Below are 20,117 nucleotides of genomic sequence, written 5' to 3'. Positions count from 1 at the left end.
TGATTCAAAACTGATCCCACATCTGACCCAAAATCTGAAAAAATACGGTCTAAAATATTATCCAACACCTGGTCCAAATTCTATGAAAATGTGGTCCAAAATTTAGTCCAGGATGGGGACCCAGATATCCAACAGTCAAACATCGGGTTAAGGTGCAGAATCCGGTCCAAAATATGGTTAAAATCTAATTGAACACTCTTGGAGAAAAATTAATGTTTAATACGAAAAATGTACATTTAGGCGAACTGAAAAATTCTTGATATTAAGCCAAAAATATAGACTTAGCAAAGGAGAGAGTTGAACTCACAGCTTTCAATCTCTAGTTGAGTGTGCTGTTTATCCAATTTCACCACTAGGCCGTCTTATACTTTGTAGTCTAATATTAAAATTTTGTTACGTTTGCCGAATTCTGTCATTCTTTTGCACATTTAATCGAAAATGTATTACAAAATCTGGTCCAGAGTCGAATCTAATCGAAAATGTATTACAAAATCTGGTCCAGAGTCTAGTTCAAAAATTCCTTACAAAATGTGGTGAAAAATGTGGTCCGAAATCTAGTGCAGGTCTAATATATGGTCCAGGTCAGGAATCGGACTCAAAATCTAATGAAAAATATGGTACAAAGTCGGGGCAAGGTCCACAATCTGATACGAGTTCAGAATGTGGTCCAACATTTGATCAAAAATGTGGTCCAAATTATTAGCCAAAATCTGGTCCATATCTGATAAAAATGTAATCCAAAAACTGGTCTAGGATCTGAGGCAGCTCCAGGTCTAGAATCTGATCAAAATTGAGGTCCAAAATGTGATCATAAATGTGCTACAAGTTCTTGTTCAAAATCTGCTCTAAATCTGATTAAAATCCGGTCCAGAATCTGGTTCAGATCAGGTCTAAAATCTGAGTCTAAAATCTAATCCAAATCTGTTCCAAAATCCACGATGTTGTATAGGTCCAAAATATAATCCAGAACCGGAATCTGGTTCAAAACCTGATCCAAACTGATTTAAAAAACTAATCAAAAAATCATCAAAAATGTAGTGCAAAATCTAATTTATAACCAGGTCCAGATTTAAAATCTGATCCAAAATTTGATCTAAAGTCTGATCCGAAATCTGATAAAAAAGTGGATCAAAATGTGGTCCAGGTCCAGAATTTGGTCCAGGTCCAGCATCTGGTTTTGGTCTAGAATGTGGTCCAATATCTAGTCCATAATCGGATCCAAAATGTGGCCCAAATTTTGATCAAAAATGTTCAGAATTTAGTCCACGCTCAGAATCTTGTTGGTGGTTTAAAATCTTATCAAAAATAAACAAGTTTTTGAATAACTTAAGAAACGAGGAAGTGTCAAATCGGGTCTTCGCCAAGGTCTACGGCTCTGGTCATCGAACGACACATGTTTCATATGAGAGCTGTCAAAAGCTCGGTCAAAATGAAGATCGTTATCATTATCAGAAAGGCTGCCATCGTGGCAATCTGTCAAACTGTCTATGTACGCGCTTAAAACTGAGTCAGACTTCGGTTTTCATTCTAAATAAATTGACAAAGAACAGTTGTATACTAAAAAATTCAACTTATTACAGTAGGGTATTGTCGTTGTCGTCGGGCCACTGTTATGGTCGGGCCATCACGATTTTACAGTTTTAGTAACTCATGATATCTATGATACAACCATTGTAAAACTTCTTACTGTGATAGCTAACTTTTCACAATATTGTGAGTTTCAATCGTGTATTCAAAACACTCGTACTGAATTCAGTGACTAAATCTTACAAAAAAAGTTTTCCAGATGCAAAGAACTTTTCTTCAAGAAGTAATTCATGAAATGCAATTATCGAGATAAATTTTGAAAATGTATGAAGTGTGTTGTGCTCCACACGAAGACTATAGAAAAATCCCCTCCAGTAAGGTGTTTGGGAAGGCTAAGGTGAAATACTAGAAAAGCGCTATTTGTAAAGGTCGGGCTACTTGATTAGTTATGGTTGGGCCACCATAATTTTAGGCGTAGAAGCGCAATAATCGCTTGAGAATGTCAGTCACGTAACATGTGATGAAACAAAGCAAAATTAATACGATAAAAACCTAGATTTTTGTTGTTTTTTTCATTGTAGTTGTACACTTCGGAAAAGGCGATTGTAGTAATATTGATTTTACAAGATCGCCAAAATTTCGCAAAAATGCAATTAAAAATAGGGTATTTGTACCTATATGAGCCGTTGTTCACGGAATTTATTCTTTTCATGTCTCTATATAGAATTTCAATACGTATGTCTTAGATTTTCTGCGGTAGCCCAACCTGTACAACATGGCCCAACTATGACAACATATTTTGTCTTCACGCAAATACCTATAACTTTTTTATTTTTCAAGCAATCAGCTCAAAACATTCCAGAAATATACTTCATTTTTAGACCTTTGCAACGATGTATTTAGGTTTTTAAAATTCCTTTTGAAACGAAAGTTATGGCCGAATTCCAAAACGTGGCCCAACCACGACGACACTCCCCTACTAGCTTTTATTGGAGTTTCGACCAATTTATAAAATTAAACACATTTTTTTTTCTTTTTCTAACGCCGTATAGCAATCGGTTAGTGGTGTAAATGGTTAAACAACACACTCGACTAGAGATTGCGAGCTGTTAGTTTGACTTTCACCTTCCTTTAGTCTATATTTTTGGCTTATTATCAGGAATTTTTCAGTTTGCCTGAATTTACATTTTTCGCATTAAGCATTTATTATGGAAGCCCAACAAAAATTTATTTTAAAAAATGTTTTGGTTATTTTTACATTAGAATATAGAATATACGGTACTACCACTTGGTTTAGCAGATCGTCCGTTCATAGCAATGGGCCTATCATGACAGAACAATATGTACAGTTCGTACATATTGAACGATCGGTCATATTCACTAGATCCTGTATGAAGGGCCAAAAGAGAATTTGCTGGTAAGCAACATCACTTACACGTACCAGTTGAGAATCGCCTTCCAGGGACTAGATCCTTGCCAATCGCCAGTGATTGTGGGTTCAAATCCGGTTATAATCTTAGATTATAGCTTGATTCGGCCCATGCTCCTTCCAGCATTCGACAAAAGGTAGGAGTCACAAGGACAACTTGTTAAGCGTAGCTACTTATTACCCCCCCCCCCCCCCCTTTCCTTTCCACTATTTCCCCTCCATTTCCAAAAAAATTCTTCTTCGTTACTTGTCCTTACCGTCCCTTCATCAATTGTAGAACCATCGCTTCAAAAGATATTAATATATGCCTGACCGCATTTCAAGGTCATGACCAAAATCACGAGGTTTGGTCAACTTAGACAGTTGGCTACTCCACTCTCCCTAAGCACACCATTTCAAACGAGTGCCCTGATGGTTATTATATATGTACACATATACAATACAATATAGAGTATAGTATAATAATAGTTTAATTTTCCTCTCTGGTAATAATACGCAACTGAAAGCAGACTACTTATCTTGAGTTTTCCATAGTTCTTATGGTTCCTTGTTATGGTTAAAGGATGGTTCCAAAGCACCATCAAACACCAAAACGCCTTAACTGTACCTCATAAAAAAGAAAGAAAAATTATTAGTATACTATTTAATACAATAATGGATCGTGTGATTTCGCTTGCCTAAACTACATTTGTAAGATTAGGCAGCCGGTGCTACACGACAGCGCACCTCCAAGCTCGGTTACTCCATTTCAAAGATGGAGCATTAACGGGTATGGCCGCGTGGAGGTGCTAGGTAGGAACTTGGAACGGCCAAAGCTATGTTGAATGCTTTGTTATGTTGCCTTCCCCATTTCATACCCCGTTTTTGTTATTTTAACATTCAGCATTAAATATTAAAAGATACTGATTCAAATGTAATACAAGCAGTAAATTTTCTTACAAGTTATTGATGATACTCCAGTCGTGTCAATGTTTTCTACATTTCTACTTTTCGATGCATTCCGCAGGAACGTATGGTACAAATCACCCGGCAAAAAGTCGGCGGTCTAGGCTTAAGCATAAAAGGTGGAGCCGAGCACAAACTACCAATACTGATATCCAGGATTTACAAGGACCAAGCAGCGGATGCAACCGGGCAGCTGTTCGTAGGTGATGCTATTATCAAGGTAAGAACTCAAGTGTGCACACTAGCAAGCGATGTTTAGGGTAAGCATATGTTCCGATGGGAATACTTATCGTGCGGTATTTAATACCTATTAACAATACCGTAATCGTCCACTTGCATAAGGAGCTTGCGGCGGTTTGAATAAATACATAAGCTATTAGTTGAGAGAATTCTATATTATCTCTCGAAAAACATCGTCGACATGGGTGGGAAGCAAGCCTAATGTCAGTACGTCCGGGTGAAGGCTAACCAAACGACATGGTTCATAGGGACCACTATTAACAATAATTAGCATAAATTGCGACTGCAAGCAATATCCGGTTGGCCTAGATTCTGATGGGGAGCAGCCGTCCTAGAAATTATGCGCTGCAAGTGAAACTGACATGCTCACTATAAGATTCTCGTATTGTTTGTCTCAAACAGCTACGCTTCTGCACTGAACCGTTGACTTCCGTTGCTTCCGTGCTTTCTATAAAAAAAAAAAAACAAAGTTTCCAAATGAGAGATTGGCATGGATTTTCAATTTACACGCACATTGGTCATGACCACATGACAGTGATACAGAAACAGAAATACCGTCCCTGATGAATTATTTCCGGTTTTTTTAATTATGTGACATACTGAAGCCAACATGTAGATATATGAATAATAAACAACCTTGAGCATCATGGGGATGCATTCTGAATGACACTGCTACAGTCACCAACGCCTATTTATGGATACTAACTCTCAACCGCAGACATTGGCATCAAAAAGCATAAAAGACACATAGTACACTCAAATAATGAGGATCTTTATAATGTAGTCAAGCACACCGTTACTCCACGAGTCTGGTTTGTCAGAACGTTAATTGTTTGTTCCCCAAGTTCACTCAGTCTCCAGTAATTAAGTTTCCTTGCTCAAAGCATAAAAAACTTCACATACACCGGCAGGTCATATATCAGCAGAACGACGGCAGTGCACTTGCGCTTTTTCCTCTTACAACTTTGCCAAGCTTTTTCCCTTTGCGTTCCGAAATCAGATTGGCAATGGCTGACTGAATGAGTCAGTTGGGAAAACATGTCACCTGAAATGAGAAACGAAATGGCATGCATTGCACAATTCCAGCGCGGGTCTGCTGCACAAGACGTGAACGAGTGTAACCTCCCGGTCTCGACTCGAGGGAACAGTACGAGAGATTTACTCGTTGGCTAGATTGCTAGGAAGGAATTCTGGTGTGCAGTATTCTCCAGATATTAGTCAGCATACATTTGCAGGTGTTCGTGCTTGCATAGTGCATAGTTTTGAAATTTGCAGAAGGTAGTGAATTTGAGGTTGAAATTTGAGGTAAATTTATAAATTGATCAAAAAATTGTAGAAAATCTTCCTTTGTTCATCCTTTGAAAAACATTTTTCAACCTACTTTAGTCACTACTTTGCAGACCAGCCTAATTTCGAAGAAACGTTCAACAAGATGAGTGGAAAAATGATATCTAAATCAATCTCAAACTCAAGAATGTATGTATTCCACTTCCTTCCAGCACTCAACAGATTGAAATCCACCTGTGCTTGCTTATCCGCAGTCACTCGTCCTCGCTAGCTGATGACCATCATGCTGCAGCCACTATGCTGCCCGTTGTAATCCATTCCGGAGCCGGGTGGGGAAAATATAAGCCCAACAAGCGGAATGAATGAAAACCGCTTTTGATATATAGCGCCACCAGTGAGAAGCGCACTCTCGCTAGGGGCAACCCGGAAAAAGGCGACCGGATGAAATTTATTAAATTCCGGAAACGAATCCTGTTCGAGCATTCATTATTAACTCGTGCAACACGGTCGGTCAGTGGGCCGGGCGGGGCGGCATCGAAACCGGAACAGCTTTATCAGTCAGTCGCATGAAGCTTTAAGCTTTAGTAAATCCTTTCCGCTTTTTTGTGTGGAAATATTCGTTATCAACTTGGAATGTTCTCTGCAGGACAGGAAAACCATATCAATTAAAAATAAATTACGCAGCGACGGAATATGCACGGATAATAGTGTGTTATTTGAAAAGCAATATAAACTGATTAAATTTTTTTAACTTTTATATAATTTGTTAAATCGTACCACATCGGTTGATACAAGCGTCACAGAAACACTGAAATTCGGAATGACAATACCAAGAAGCAGTGGTATTTTTCATTTCTATCCGTTTCTGGATAAACATGGAGTACTTTGCATACGTGGTAGAGCAAGCGACGAGCATTACTGCGAGTGACTTGTCTCTGTCCTGTTCTGGAATGCTCACGCACGTCCGTTTAGTTATATGCCATCTGTATCGTTCACACCGATGATGCCCAGAAGAACCTCAATTTGTGTATCCGCCCGATCTAAACAATTCCAATGATGGTACTGGCAAGCAATGTTGCAAATCGAGCGAGAAGCCAACGATGTCTACACTCACGCGAGTGAATATGAGAGGCATAGCATTCAACGCTTACGCCGCTCGCGCAGGCGTAAGACAAACAGCCGCTGTTGCTGTGCGTATGTGCAGACATTCTGCCACCTACACTCTCGCGAACGCACAACCTCGTAGTGTCTTTCTGGATAGCCCACTCGCGAGGCAAACAACTCGTGAGCAACCAGCTACCCGTCAGGGGTTGCGACGCACTGGGATACGTATTTTGCAATACTTTTTCTTTTCTTTTTCATCTTCGCCTTTGATTCTACTCAGAGGCAAGAGTGCGAGCGCTAGCGAGTAATCGGTATCATCTTAGCCTCCTCCGCATCTGTCACAACATGTCACAACTATTGAACTATTTGAAATAAACGAAATAAACAGTGCAATTCAACTTATATATTGCAGGTCAATGGCGAGTACATCACCGCTTGCCCGCACGATGATGCCGTCAATATCCTCCGAAACGCAGGTGACATCGTAGTCCTTACAGTGAAGCACTATCGAGCGGCAACACCTTTCCTACAAAAGCAATGTAAGTAACTGAGAATCGAATCAGAGCTAGATCGAGAAAAAAAACTGACTTTTTGCCTAGCCATAATCCGTCAACTCCGTTGACCCAATACCGTTTCGCATACGTTCTGATCACTATTTTCCATTCGCTAACTTTTTTCTCTCTCTCTCACGTCTCTCCTCGAACAATCCAATGCCATCTTAACACCGCCATCCGGTGCGGTTAATCCTATCGTCGACGGTTGAATAATTCCACCATCAACCATTGCCAGTGAGTCGAGAAACACCGGAATCCGATAACGACGCAACCTGTGCCGAACTGAAGGCGGACGAAGTCTGGAAATCGGCAAACAATAGCAGACCGGTTTCCATCAGCTCAGAGCCGGAAAATCGATGGACTGATTTAGTGTCGGGTGAGTGGAGCAAAGTTTCATCTCGAAATCCTTCTCGGTTTTATGTTGCATCTAGTGTTTCTTCAAAGCGAACAGATACAATCTGTTCTAAATTCAATGGTGGTAGAACTCAGTTGAAAAACTCCTTTTTCAACTTTAGAATTCGTTACTGATTACAAACTATAGATTGCAGTTTCCAATTAGAAAGCCAGTGAAACAAACCATCGATAAACTCAAACTACCGTGCGCTTCCATTAGGTCGCATTATGTGCTGGAAACTCTAATACAGCTGATATTTCGACAGCTCACACGAGCATCGCGTATAAGCGGAAACGATGAAACTAATCCATTTCCAATAAATTTTTCATCACACAAACAAAGTCCCCCTCATGATGGCCTACGTGACTCGCTACATCTACGGCACGGACAAGCTGCGACCGAACGCATTCGAGGTGCGAGGCTTGAATGGAACAACGACCGGAATCATCCATTGTGACGAGCTGGCCATCCTGAGTCAGTGGCTTAAATACATCACCGACAACATTGTCGGGCTGACCAGCCTGCAGGTAAGCTTGGCTAAATCCAGCCAACCGTGAGGGGACAGAATCGCGAACCTATCACTGAATGATATTTTTTTATTTGTTTTATTTATCTTTATGCCCTTTGTTTGCCGTGGGCAGATGAAACTGTACAACCGCAACTTTCCGGTCGGCGAACGAATCGAGTACATGGGCTGGATCAACGAGGGGGTCATCAGCAATCACATTTCGTGGCAAAGCTACAAACCTCGCTTTCTGGTGCTAAAGGGCACCGAGGTGATGCTGTTCGATGCTCCCCCGCTGAATGTGGCCGGTCTGCAGAAGGCAACCGTGGCGTACAAAGTGTACCAGACCATGTTCCGAGTGGTGAAAGAGTCCGAAACGGTGGACTCGCGGCAGCACTGCTTCCTGCTGCAGAGCTCGGGTCACGAACCGCGCTATCTAAGCGTGGAAACGCGCCAGGAGCTGCTGCGGATCGAAAACAGCTGGAATGCCGCCATTGTCACCAGTGTAATCAAGCTAGGGGTGAGTACCGGGGGAGAGATGAACATGTCAATTGCGGGAAAGGTTGGTCAATCGCCAAGGTTTATCGGCATGTTTTGAACATTTACCATATACCTAATTCATTTTTCATATGGAAAATGAAAAGGTCATTTTTTAGAAACGCATTTCATTGATTTTGTAAACCTTACGCGTCCCAGCCTGATATTCAAAAATAATTTGAAGTCTTGCTATTTCGATTAACAACTCATAAAATATAGTGTGACATAACTATTTGTTAATTTTCATTAAACACATAATGCTGTATTTGACAAGCTTGCGATCCAGAGCACTTGGGACAATTATCAAAAGGATTTGAGTCCGATGAGCAATCCGATCAGTCCGTCCAGCCAAGTCCAATATCTGTTCTTTGACCAATTGTTAGGTTTTTGTACCCGACGAAGAGCTATTATATTTTCCGATAATTTTTACCTAGCTAAGCGAAATAGCGAAATTTGTACAGACGAACGACCAATAATTCCAACCTGCCATTCGTTTATAGGTACATTACCTACTGTCTGACAATGGCGTCTGATGCATTTTTCTTAACTTTTCACTTTTTGCTCAATATTTTAAATGAATTTTATCGTGTTCTCATCTAAATTATGTCTGTTCCGTTCATTACTTCAATTTGGCTTAATTGAACTTGAGGAGTATCATTCAAACTCGCTCAAATACTGCCCAGTAAGGCATTTGTATCTCATTTTAGTGATACTCATTTTGTCATTTTTGTATTATTGTTGTGTTCTTTTGGGATTATTTTGGAATCTTGACTTGGGCCTTGTTTTGTATTTTTGTTTCTTTTATGCAATTTTTGAGCAATTATATGATCTGTTAATTGTTTTGTATACCTTCCATATCTGTTTGTCTTAATTCTTAATTCTTAGTTAATGTGATTTTGTTAGTTAATGTGTGCTGATTTTTGTAAAGTTTATGTATTCTGTTGTGTAAATTTGGGGCTGATTCCGAATGGCCGAAACACAAATGGCCGAATCACGAATGGCCGAAATCCAAATAGCCGAATTCTAACAACAGTCACAGAAGGCCGAATCAAGAAAGGCCGAATCACAAATGGCCGAATCACGAAAGACCGAATCACAAATGGCCGAATCACGAAAGGCCGAATTTTCCCGGAATGCCCAAATCAATAACATTTTTATTGCTCATGCTGTGAGACCTGACACATTTCGAATAAATTTTTTCATCTATTTCTCTTCGCAAATTTGAAACATCCCCCTGAAAAACCTTCAAAATGTTCTCCTCTATTGCCTTTTGTTCCACTCGCAGCTCTGTGATGATCCGCGTCCTTGATAGGTGAAGGAGAAAAGTTTTTCATAGAATTTTGTACCTTAGTTTCAGATAAACAAGACATACTCTGCGTCTTATTTTTTATTTTAGTAACCCCCCCCCCCCCCGTAGAAACCACTGCTATTTAGGTGCATTCATTTTTCTAGGTTTACTGACTAGTAGGGATTATCCCTTAGTTAAGTCCGAACGGGCGGCAGCGAGTAAGGACAGCATATACCCAACATTTGTGTAGGCTAAAGGCCGTGATTATTTTCGGTCCAATATGACGTTCGGCCATTCGTGTTTCAGCCTTTTGTGATTCGGCCATTCGTGATTCGGCCATTAGATAGATTATGCCATTTGTTATTTCGGCTATTTGTGTTTCGACCATTCGTAGGTAATCCCAATAGTGTCAAAATTTTAATTTTCCTATCATTTTTGTATCAAATTCGTATATTTTTGTATCTTTTCTATATATTTTTGTATAATTTTGACATTATTTACACTATGAAGGATGTCCACGGTAAAATTGCAATACGCAAAATTAATTCGCAAAATTCGAGTTTTTATCCGATTGGCATCAAACTTTTTGGGCATCAAATGAAACAATTAAACTTAGTTTCAGCGTTTTTATTTTATTAAATTTCGCCTCCGTGTCCGAATGCCGGTACTTTAGCCTTAACCCCATCCATGACATCTTGCACAACCTCAAAATTGACCTCATTTGCAGATTTACCCATACTTTCTTCATTTCTTCAACTGCTGTGATTCTAGGATGTTTCAGAATTCTGGTTTAAAATAACCTAGTATTTCTCGATTTGCCGCAGCACCGGTGTATTTGAGGGGTTATGATCTTTCAGCGCGAAGCCACATTATTTGTCTTATGCCACTCCAGCATGACCTTTGCACAATGGCATGAAGTCAAATCTTACCAGAAGACTTCAAAAGAGGAAGAAATCGCTTTTGGAGACACTCTTTCAAACACACCTGTCTATGTTTATGGTACCTGGGGTCGCGAATGGTGTACTCCGCTTTCCACATGAACAAATTGCTTGCCAAATCAAGAATTTCTTGGCGAAGTTCGACATTCACTGTTTTCGGATGTTCTCTGGAACATCAAACTTATCCTTTGCAGTAGGTAGAATTTGGGATTCCCAACTTTTCACCGATGGCACGATATGACAGATTCTGATTTTCGATGTACATGTGCAGAACTTTTTCGCAAACGAGCTGTTCTTTCGACGGCATTTTTCATATTTTTTCCGCACCTGATAAAAAGACTCACATCGAATAAACAATGCACTTTGAGCTTTCTCCACGCAAATTTTCAGTTGATTTTACCCAACGTTTCAAAAGTTAGAGCAATTTGAGTGTGTTGCAATTTTACCGTGGACACCCTTTATTATCATTTGGTGTCATTGTTATGCACTTTTATTGCCATTGATTCAATTATTTCTATCTTTATTTGTATCGCTTCTGTGTAATTTTATGTCATTGTGTTATATTACCACTCTTATACTGATTTTTGTGTTTTTTTCTATTTCTCAGGTGACACGAAGTGCTTTTTGTGCCATTTTGGTACCATTTTTAATCATATTTGTATTATTTTGTATCGTTTTTGAGCTATTTTTGTATCGTTTTCGTGTCATTTCTTATTTCTTTTTTTTTACATTTTTCTATCATTTTTATTAATTTAGCGACAATATTGTCCTCATTGTTTCATTTTTCTATTCTTTTTGTGATTGGTTCTATGTCATTTCTGTATATTTTTGTATCATTTTTGTATCACTATTTGCATCATTTTGGTACTATTTTTATGCAATTTTGGAGAAACTTTTAAGTCATCTGTGAGTCATCTTTGTATCCATTTTGTACCTGTTTATGTATTATTATTGCTCCATTTTGTGTCATTTTTGTGTCCCTTCAATGTCATTTTTAATTATTTCTGTAATTTGCGTCATTTTTATGAGTTTTTTTGCCATTTTTGGGTTATGTTAAGTCACTTTTATATTGATTCTTGTATCATTTTAGTCTTATTTTAGCGCTTTTTGCACTTTTGGTACACTAGAATCTCTTTTTAAGTCCGTTTATTTTACGTCCTCCTATTGCGTCCGTCTGAATTAACGACCTCTCTTTTAACGTCCAAAATTTGAATCAAAGTCCTCTTTTTTACGTCGGCAATTAAAACTAACATCCTTTCTGTTTACGTTCAAAATTTGAATTAACGTCCTTTCGTTTTACATCCGTAAAAATAGAGTACGTAAATTAACGTCGTTACTTACGTCCGTATTTGAATTAACGTCCACGTCAAATACCACGAAATAATTACAATAAATTCGAAATAACGTCTTTTCTTTTAGCCTCCAATATATGAATTAATCTCCTCTTTTCTTGCGTCCAAAATTTGAACTACCGTCCTCTTTCTTACGACCGATTTTCGTTACGCCCTCCCAATAGTGTACTACCTTTTAATGATTTTAGTATTTTTTTAATCATTTTGTGTATCGTTATGGTGTCATTTCGATATCATTTTTGCGGCATTTTAATTTATTTCCACCATTTTTGTGTCAACTGTATCTTTTTGTATTATTTTAGTGTGACGTTTTTTAGATTGTTTTGTGATTTTTGTTTCATTTTTCTTTCACTATCGATCATTGATACAATTGTATGTATAATTTTGTGCCATTTTTGTATATTTCGGTGTCATTTTTGTAACGTTATTTGCAACATGTTGCAACTATATTGTGCAATTTTAAATCAACTGTATCTTTTGTATCCTTTTTATATTTGCTTATCATCTGTGATATTTTTATGTCGTTATTGTTTAATTTTTGCCTTCTATTATGTTAATTTTCTGCCGTTTTATTTTCATTTTTGTGTTTTTTACCATATCCTTTTCTTGATTTGCATCCTTTTTGTGTAGATTTTTACCAGTATTGTGCTATATTTGTGCAATTTTATAGTAACTGTTGTATTATTAATGAATCATTTGGGTATACTTTTATATAACTTTTCGTCATCTGTATTATTTTTGTGTTTATTGTGTCATTTTTGCGTCGTTTCTCTCACTTCTGTATCTGTTGGTCATTTTATATAACTTTTTGCCCTCAAAATGTTTCTTTCTACCCATGTTTGTTTATGTTCTACCCATGTTTATGATATCACATGCCATTTGGCGTTAAATTTGCTGTCAATTTTATACAGGTATACCTCGATAATACGTACCCTCCATAATACGTACATTTTGCCTCGATAGTACGAACATTTTCCAGCACCACTTTATTTGTTTCATTCCAAGCTTCTCAAGGGGCAAAATCATTGAATAAAAAAATTAAAAATTAACTGCTATATTAAATCAATACCACTAAAATATATATTTATTCAATAGTGTAAGCAAATTTGTCAATTTCTTGCAATATTAAGCATAATATAACAATGCTTCAAAGCCTAAAATTGTGATTCGATAGTACGTACATTTCGGTAATACGTACGCTAAACGATGCAAAGGTGTACGTACTATCGAGGTATACTTGCAATGATTTTTCAATCTTTTCAATTTCTTTTTTGTGATTTGCTACTCTTGTACTACTATTGTGCCATTTTAGTATTTTTGTGCCAATTTGGTATTGTGTTTTAATCATATTTTTATTTCATTGTACTACTTTGTGATACTTTTTGTAACACCTTTTTTGTGTCTCTTTTTTTCATTTTGTATCATATTTGTATCATTTATATCTTCTACTAGTATTTTAGTGTCATTTTTGTACCTTTTTTGCTTTATTATTCTAGTAGCTGGTTGCCCGATATTGCTCGGGGCTGCTTTGTCACTCCACTACTTGTACAACTGTTATTGTAACGAAAATTCTTATAAAGCACGAGACAAACCCCTTTTTTTCATCGGAATGCGACCCTTTGTCAGCTCCCCTCCTATTGTCCCCCAACCACTTATGAATCTGTATTCTTTTAGATAATCTCTATAAAGCGAAACAAAGTCATTTTTTTTAGTTTTTGAACCTGCACCTTGTCAATGGTCACCCTATTCCGCCTATCAGAAATTCCCTCTTGTCGTGCAGCGACTTGAACAAGTGCTGTTGTTCCAAATGCAAGAGAAACGCATCCCTTTATCCATCCAATTAAACCTTTCTCCCCCTTGATACGAGGTCGTCTCCCCCTTTTTAAAAACCCCTCAGCACTGATTATTTTATTTTAAAAAAGTGTGTGCAAAGTTCGGTGACGAACCGTCCAGACGTTCCGGAGTTATGACGGATCATTCATTCACTCACGTTCCTCGTCCTTACCAGTCAGCACCCCCTTCTGTCACGAAACCGGCCATGCGTTTGTTTGCGCTCTGAAAATCCCTATAACGGAAGAGAAATAAAACCTTTTTGTTTCATATATCCCTCCTCGGGCGCCCCACTCCCTAACCCATCCGCCTTCTTGTCTCCCAGCCGCTTGCGCAACTGCAACCGGTCTAAATGCAAGAGAAATGTCTCACATTTATGTTACTTTTGCGGCATTTTAGAGTAAGATTTGTATTATTTCCGCATCATTGCAGTGATTACGTCATTTTTATTCATTTTGGTGCAATAGTTCAGTTTAATCCCTATTCTGTGTCCTTTTGATTATAAAATCGCAACTTTTTAAGCAATTTTATATTAAGGCGGAACCGAAAGTGGCTAACGTTATTGTGTTAGTGCGACAAACACTGTACTGTACGTCTTATGTGTTCGTTAAAAACCTAAACGTTTATTTGAATATTGCATTAGTATTGGTAATATATGTCAAATAGCGGAGCTTGCAAACATAAACAGCTGATCCGCAGCCAACCGCACTGACTACAAACATCCCGAAAAGGGGTTTGTTTTCTTTATCAAGGCATTCCGATTCAATCAAAATTAACAGCAGCAACTGAATAATGCGTAGGATCACTAGGATGTTTAATTAATCCGCTTGCATCGGATTGCGTTTTTGATTCCTGCGTTTGCGTTTTGTTTGTTTATTTCACTCTAAGCTCATCGATGCGGCGAAAGTTGAAAGCTCTTTAAAAGCTCATTGATGTGACGAAAGTTTGATACTGTGTTGCTGCTGTTTCCGAAATCGCTAGTTCAACGAAATATGTGCGTAACCAAATATCTATTAACTAATTCCAAATTATACATTGGTCGCTTTTATGAACACGTAATGATCGATATGTTCAATTAAATTTATTTTCCATTAGCAATTATGTTTTGCTGAGCGTTTATTGATACACAGCAGATCGATAAATTGAATTACAAGTTTTAGGACATTATATCAGCGCTGGAAGCACTGATTACGTGGTGAAAGCGTGCTCTGCCAATACAGATGCATTTTTAAGGCGCAAAACAATACATGCTTCGAATGGTAGCCATTTATCCAGCCATCTTTGAGCTACTTTCGATTTCCCCTTAAGGAGTTATTCAAAATGGTATACTTATAGTATTTTGGGTTTTAAAAATAAGTAAGCTTATTTTCACACTAATTTTGTGTCATTTGCGTATCGTTTCTGTATACCTTTTTACATTTCTGTATCAGTTTCAGAAGTGTGTAACTCTGATATGCAAAGAAGTTATCTCAGAAATTCCGAGAGAAATTCATTCAGAGAGAAAAGGATATAATGATGGATTTAGAAATATTGCCCCTTTTATGACTATTTAGACTACTGTGATAATTATTTAATGAAACATACCGCATTTTGCACTGTTAATCTGACACTACAGTGGCTTTTAATTTAATGAACTTATGAGTCTGACTTCTTTCTCTTTGTTCTTTGCCCTTCTTTTTCACTTCATTTTCCTTTAGCGAAATCGTGTGCGAGATTCGACTGTGATAATCGTGTAAATCAGGGTAGTCTAAATAGGGGCAATTGTCGCAATAATTATCTTTAATTTTACCGAACAAATATTTTGCTATATTCATTTTCGCCGGTTGTCACACTATTAAAAACCAAAGTGGATGTTCTACCCTCTCTGATATCTCGTCTTTAAATTTGACAAAGAGCCAACAGTATTCCATACCTGAAATAGACAAAAGAAATAGCCGAAACTTCAGAGAAGGCATGAAATCCGTTCTGATTTTACATATAGACTAACAGCTGATAAAACAGAAATATCAAACTCCGCTACCGGGGTTATTTTCAACGTTGAGCTTAGCAAAAGTCTAAAATTGTTACGGTCGATTGAGAAACTTGATCCAACCTTATCATTGTTTGCAGGTACTGACTGTGCTAAAGTTCCATTTATATTCCTGCTCTGCTCTGTTTACGATCCATCCTCTCAGTTATCTACTGTTTCATTATAGCAAAACATTATCCTTTCTATTCGACAGCGCAAAACCTTCGCCGTATCGCACCACGGTAAGACCGGCGGCCTAACGCTCGATTGGCAGGTCGGTTTCTCGCTAACGGAAGGTGCCGACGCCAGCGTGATTTGGCAGTACAAGTTCTCCCAGCTGCGGGGATCCAGTGATGATGGAAAATCCAAGCTTAAACTACACTTCCAGGATCACGAAACGCGCTCCATCGAAACGAAGGTACGTGTCAGCACGGCAGGAATCCGAAATTCTCACTATCCATATTTCTACTTTCTTTCAAAATTCTACTATCAATCAAACAAACAGCCATTCGAAAGTTTTTCCGCTACTCATTCGCTGCTTATCTTTAGAACCACACTATTTTTCCTTTGCAATCGCTTCCTCTCTCGCTAATGATTATTTCCGTTTTCATTCGTATAAAGTAAAAACTTTTCCAATCTTTTTTCTTTTTTTTCTTCTTTTTCTTCCCGTCTCGTTTTCCAGGAGCTCGAATGTCAAGTTCTACAAAGTTTGCTATTTTGCATGCATGCGTTTTTAACGGCTAAAGTTGCTTCGGTAGATCCGGCCTTTTTGAGTTCGATACAGCAGGCATGAATTTGCGCTGAGGCTGCCGCCGCCGTTGGCCGCCAGTGCGATGACGCCGACGGTGACGACACGGGAAGCATACTGCAAGTGACTATTGTAGAATTGTAAAATGGGCACTCACTGTCAATCCGTCAGTCAGTCATTCAGTCAGTCAGTCAGTCGGTCGGTCGGTCGGCAGTCGGTCTAGCCGGTTTGCGTGTCAGACTGATGATTGTTGGTCGCTACGCGTTCGTGATGGTGATGGAAACAATCAAAAAAATTGTGGCAGCAAACAGATTAGTGCTGATGTCTATAATAGGTTCGACGTTCATTAGAGTAGCCTAATTCCGCGAAGCATACAACACAAACGAATGATATTAGTCAGGAGCCAGTTTTCCAGAATTGATACATTTAAGTAACCGAAGTTGACTGATTTTCGCAAGTATATATGCTTTAGTCTTTAACAAACAAACAAAAAGGAAAGTTTTATTGTTTGAACCAGTCTGAATGAATTGAACGAATCGAAATTACTAAAGAATATAAAAAGAATTTCTATATTTCTTATTTAATTATAGTAAAGGTGCTAACAAAATTCGCATTAAAGAAAACTACTTCCTCGTCAGCAAACCATTCATTTGGGAGCGGACGGGAATCCTAATGTACTAGCTATTTAGTCAAGAATCGAATCAAAGCCGAAAATCGAAAGCAAATTGTGACGGAACAGAAATTGTAAACCAAATAGTTTGGAATAAATTACACGGTACCTACCACTCACGCGACGACTAGGGTGGGATGAAGAAAACCGCGTCTAGCAGTAAATAATTACACTTATACATAATTAATTAATTAGACGTAGAACTGTGCTGACCAAAGCATTTACAATTATAAGCAGCGCAATGAGCCTGACATATAAGAGGTGAACTGTTGTATCAAGGAAAAATAAAACCAATGCTTTTTAATGAGTTACTGCGAGAGAGAAAAAAAAACACACACAGTGAGTTGCCCCTTGCATGCGATACACATACCGAAATCGATAAGCCGGGAGCGATGTCGAAATTATTAATTGGTTCTAGATCAGAAACTTACGTATTTGCTATCAACTATTCTGCTCTTTCTAAAGTTGGTTTTTTTCTAGCGTATAAAAACTGATACTATTTTTTGGTAAACAATTGATCCCCATCCCTTAGTAGCAGTTAAAAAGCAGCTTCATTTCCTGTTTTCTCACTTTTGTTTCACAGATTTTGGCAACCAACTACTCTTAATTGGATGCAAACAATTTTCAGCACCAGTGCTATAGTCCTACTCATTCTAAAAACTACACGACATAATTGACATAATTGAAATAAAACCTTGACTCCTACCGCCATCGGAATGAAGCCAGCAAAATTGAGCAAATAAAATCGCAAATTATTACGTAGTCGTGATTGAAGCGATAAACCTAATTTGGTGTTTTATATTCATGAAACAGGATGTTTTGGCATGGTAGCGTGATACTGAATTACTCCGGAAAAATGTGAGGTTTTAGTGAGACTTCAAGAGAAGAAAGCCAAATATTGGAAGGGCTTTTTCAATCTGGTCATTGAACTAGAGTTCAGAAAACGATCACCCTGTTACAATTTATCTCAACTATTTCCCAAAAAACATCTATGTTTTTAATAAAACATAAATGAGCTCCCATGGTTAAGGACTAAATATAGAAAGTATACATGATTTTGGTTCGTTTATCTGACTAATTTATTTCAAAATAAATCATTTTTTAAGTACATCGCTTGCACCTGCTTTTTGCCATCTCTCAGGCAATTTTCAAATCCCGCCTAGAAAAAAGGTTCGATTTTGAGGTGATATTCGATCTTTTCGAAATAAGTGAACCGCTGCAGTCAACAAAACATCCAGTATCCAGTAATTAAAAGAATCAATATCCGAAGATTATGGTAAGATATTCCATTTGTGTATTTCCAAATAAATTTCTCACAACTTTTGCGACATGAGGCCGAGCATTGTCACATAGGAGAATAATATTAACATGTCTTTTCGCGTATTCTGGCCGGTTTTCTCGTAATTCTCGTAGGCGGGCAAACCACAGCAATTATATAGCAATTCTTTCTTCTTGGGGTTGACGCAGAGTATTTATTTCTCATCCCCAGTCGAAATCCTTTTCTTTGATATCTTTGTACAAGGTCCTCGCCAGTGCCAAATCTTCTTTCATCGTCCCTCGCTCCCAATTGCCTTGCTTTTGAACCATTCCCAAGAATATCAATCATGCAGAAACTGCTGGAAGTGTAGCTCCCAATGATTCAGTGCGCTCCTTTTGCGTTAGATTTAGATCTTCAATTCCACTTCTTCATCTTAGGGGAAGACTGTCCAGAACGCACCGGGGGGTAGAATGGCCCATGCTATTAATTGTTTAAAAACGCGGAAACTATTTGATAAAATTATAAATGCGCATTTTATTTTGGTGTAAAACAAGCTAATTCATAATTGCGTAGAATGTAAAAGCATCAAACATAGCCACATCCAATAAAATTAAGCGATTATTCACGATCTCATTCCACATGTAAGAAATCACGGTTTTCTCTTAAGCTTTTGCCACTAGTCGGTATGAAAATTTCATAATAAATACAGTCTATCTAATTGATATACTGTCACACTCGATGATTCATCACAAAAACGGCATTAATTAGGCATGTTTTTCACATATATTGAAAAAAAACTTCAAAATACAAAACAGGGATAGAATGCATCACAGCGGGATCGAACAGTTATAAAATATTTTTAATTTGTAGTACAGCATTTGTTTCGGATTATTTATTAAAAATGTACCAATATTATGTATTGTATAGGACTTTGCCTTAAACCTAATTGTACATTGTTTAACTTACAATATTTCATCACACATCAGTTGGAAAAAAGTAGATGATTAAATTTTATTGCCAATTATGTTGAGATATGCACCTTTATTCTTGTTAACGGCCGTATCCTGCATTCGTACTAATAGTTTGTTTCGAACGAATCGGAAAGCACTATTCCCATATTCAAATGAACAAAAGGAAGGGGTGTTCGAACGTTCGAATTGATTCGTACGAAAACAAGTATACGAATCGGCTTAACTTTCGAACGAATATCGTTCGAACGTAAACAAGAGTAAGGTTGAGTATATTTAGCTCTTAAAATTTTTTTATTGCACCAGCAATGTAGCATGTCGAGCCGTCTGGTTGAAACTATAAATTTTCCAGACCGTTTCACTGCGTTTGTGCTAGTCACAACGTTCCAACATTTACTGATATCGATTATCACTGTCTCTCTAATTGACTGGAAATTGTCGGCCTAATGATAACAATTTCTGAATAAATACCGGCCTAAACAGCTTTGAAAGCTTAACTAAAGCAACTTTACCCTGGTCTAATCATAGAGAAACA

General features: G+C 37.9%; 2 protein-coding genes across 2 annotated transcripts in view; one reads left to right on the top strand and one right to left on the bottom strand.

Annotated features, from left to right (window-relative positions):
• The window catches only part of LOC128734561 (gamma-1-syntrophin), a 101,335-nt gene extending 84,604 nt beyond the window's left edge, over positions 1–16,731 (top strand). Inside the window, exons 4-10 of the mRNA XM_053828824.1 lie at positions 3,963–4,121; positions 6,945–7,071; positions 7,322–7,462; positions 7,823–8,007; positions 8,122–8,505; positions 16,153–16,356; positions 16,621–16,731. Of these exons, the coding sequence (XP_053684799.1) occupies positions 3,963–4,121; positions 6,945–7,071; positions 7,322–7,462; positions 7,823–8,007; positions 8,122–8,505; positions 16,153–16,356; positions 16,621–16,731 (1,311 nt within the window). The remainder of the gene's footprint in view (positions 1–3,962; positions 4,122–6,944; positions 7,072–7,321; positions 7,463–7,822; positions 8,008–8,121; positions 8,506–16,152; positions 16,357–16,620) is intronic.
• The window catches only part of LOC128734560 (mitotic spindle assembly checkpoint protein MAD1), a 42,156-nt gene continuing 26,608 nt past the window's right edge, over positions 4,570–20,117 (bottom strand). Inside the window, exon 6 of the mRNA XM_053828823.1 lies at positions 4,570–4,589. The gene's annotated coding sequence lies outside the window, so the exon portion shown is untranslated. The remainder of the gene's footprint in view (positions 4,590–20,117) is intronic.

Source organism: Sabethes cyaneus, chromosome 2 (assembly GCF_943734655.1).
Source record: "Sabethes cyaneus chromosome 2, idSabCyanKW18_F2, whole genome shotgun sequence".
In the NCBI taxonomy this organism is placed as follows: Eukaryota; Metazoa; Arthropoda; class Insecta; order Diptera; family Culicidae; genus Sabethes; species Sabethes cyaneus.
Note: the sequence above shows the minus strand (reverse complement) of the source record. Positions and strands in the feature narration are given on the sequence as shown.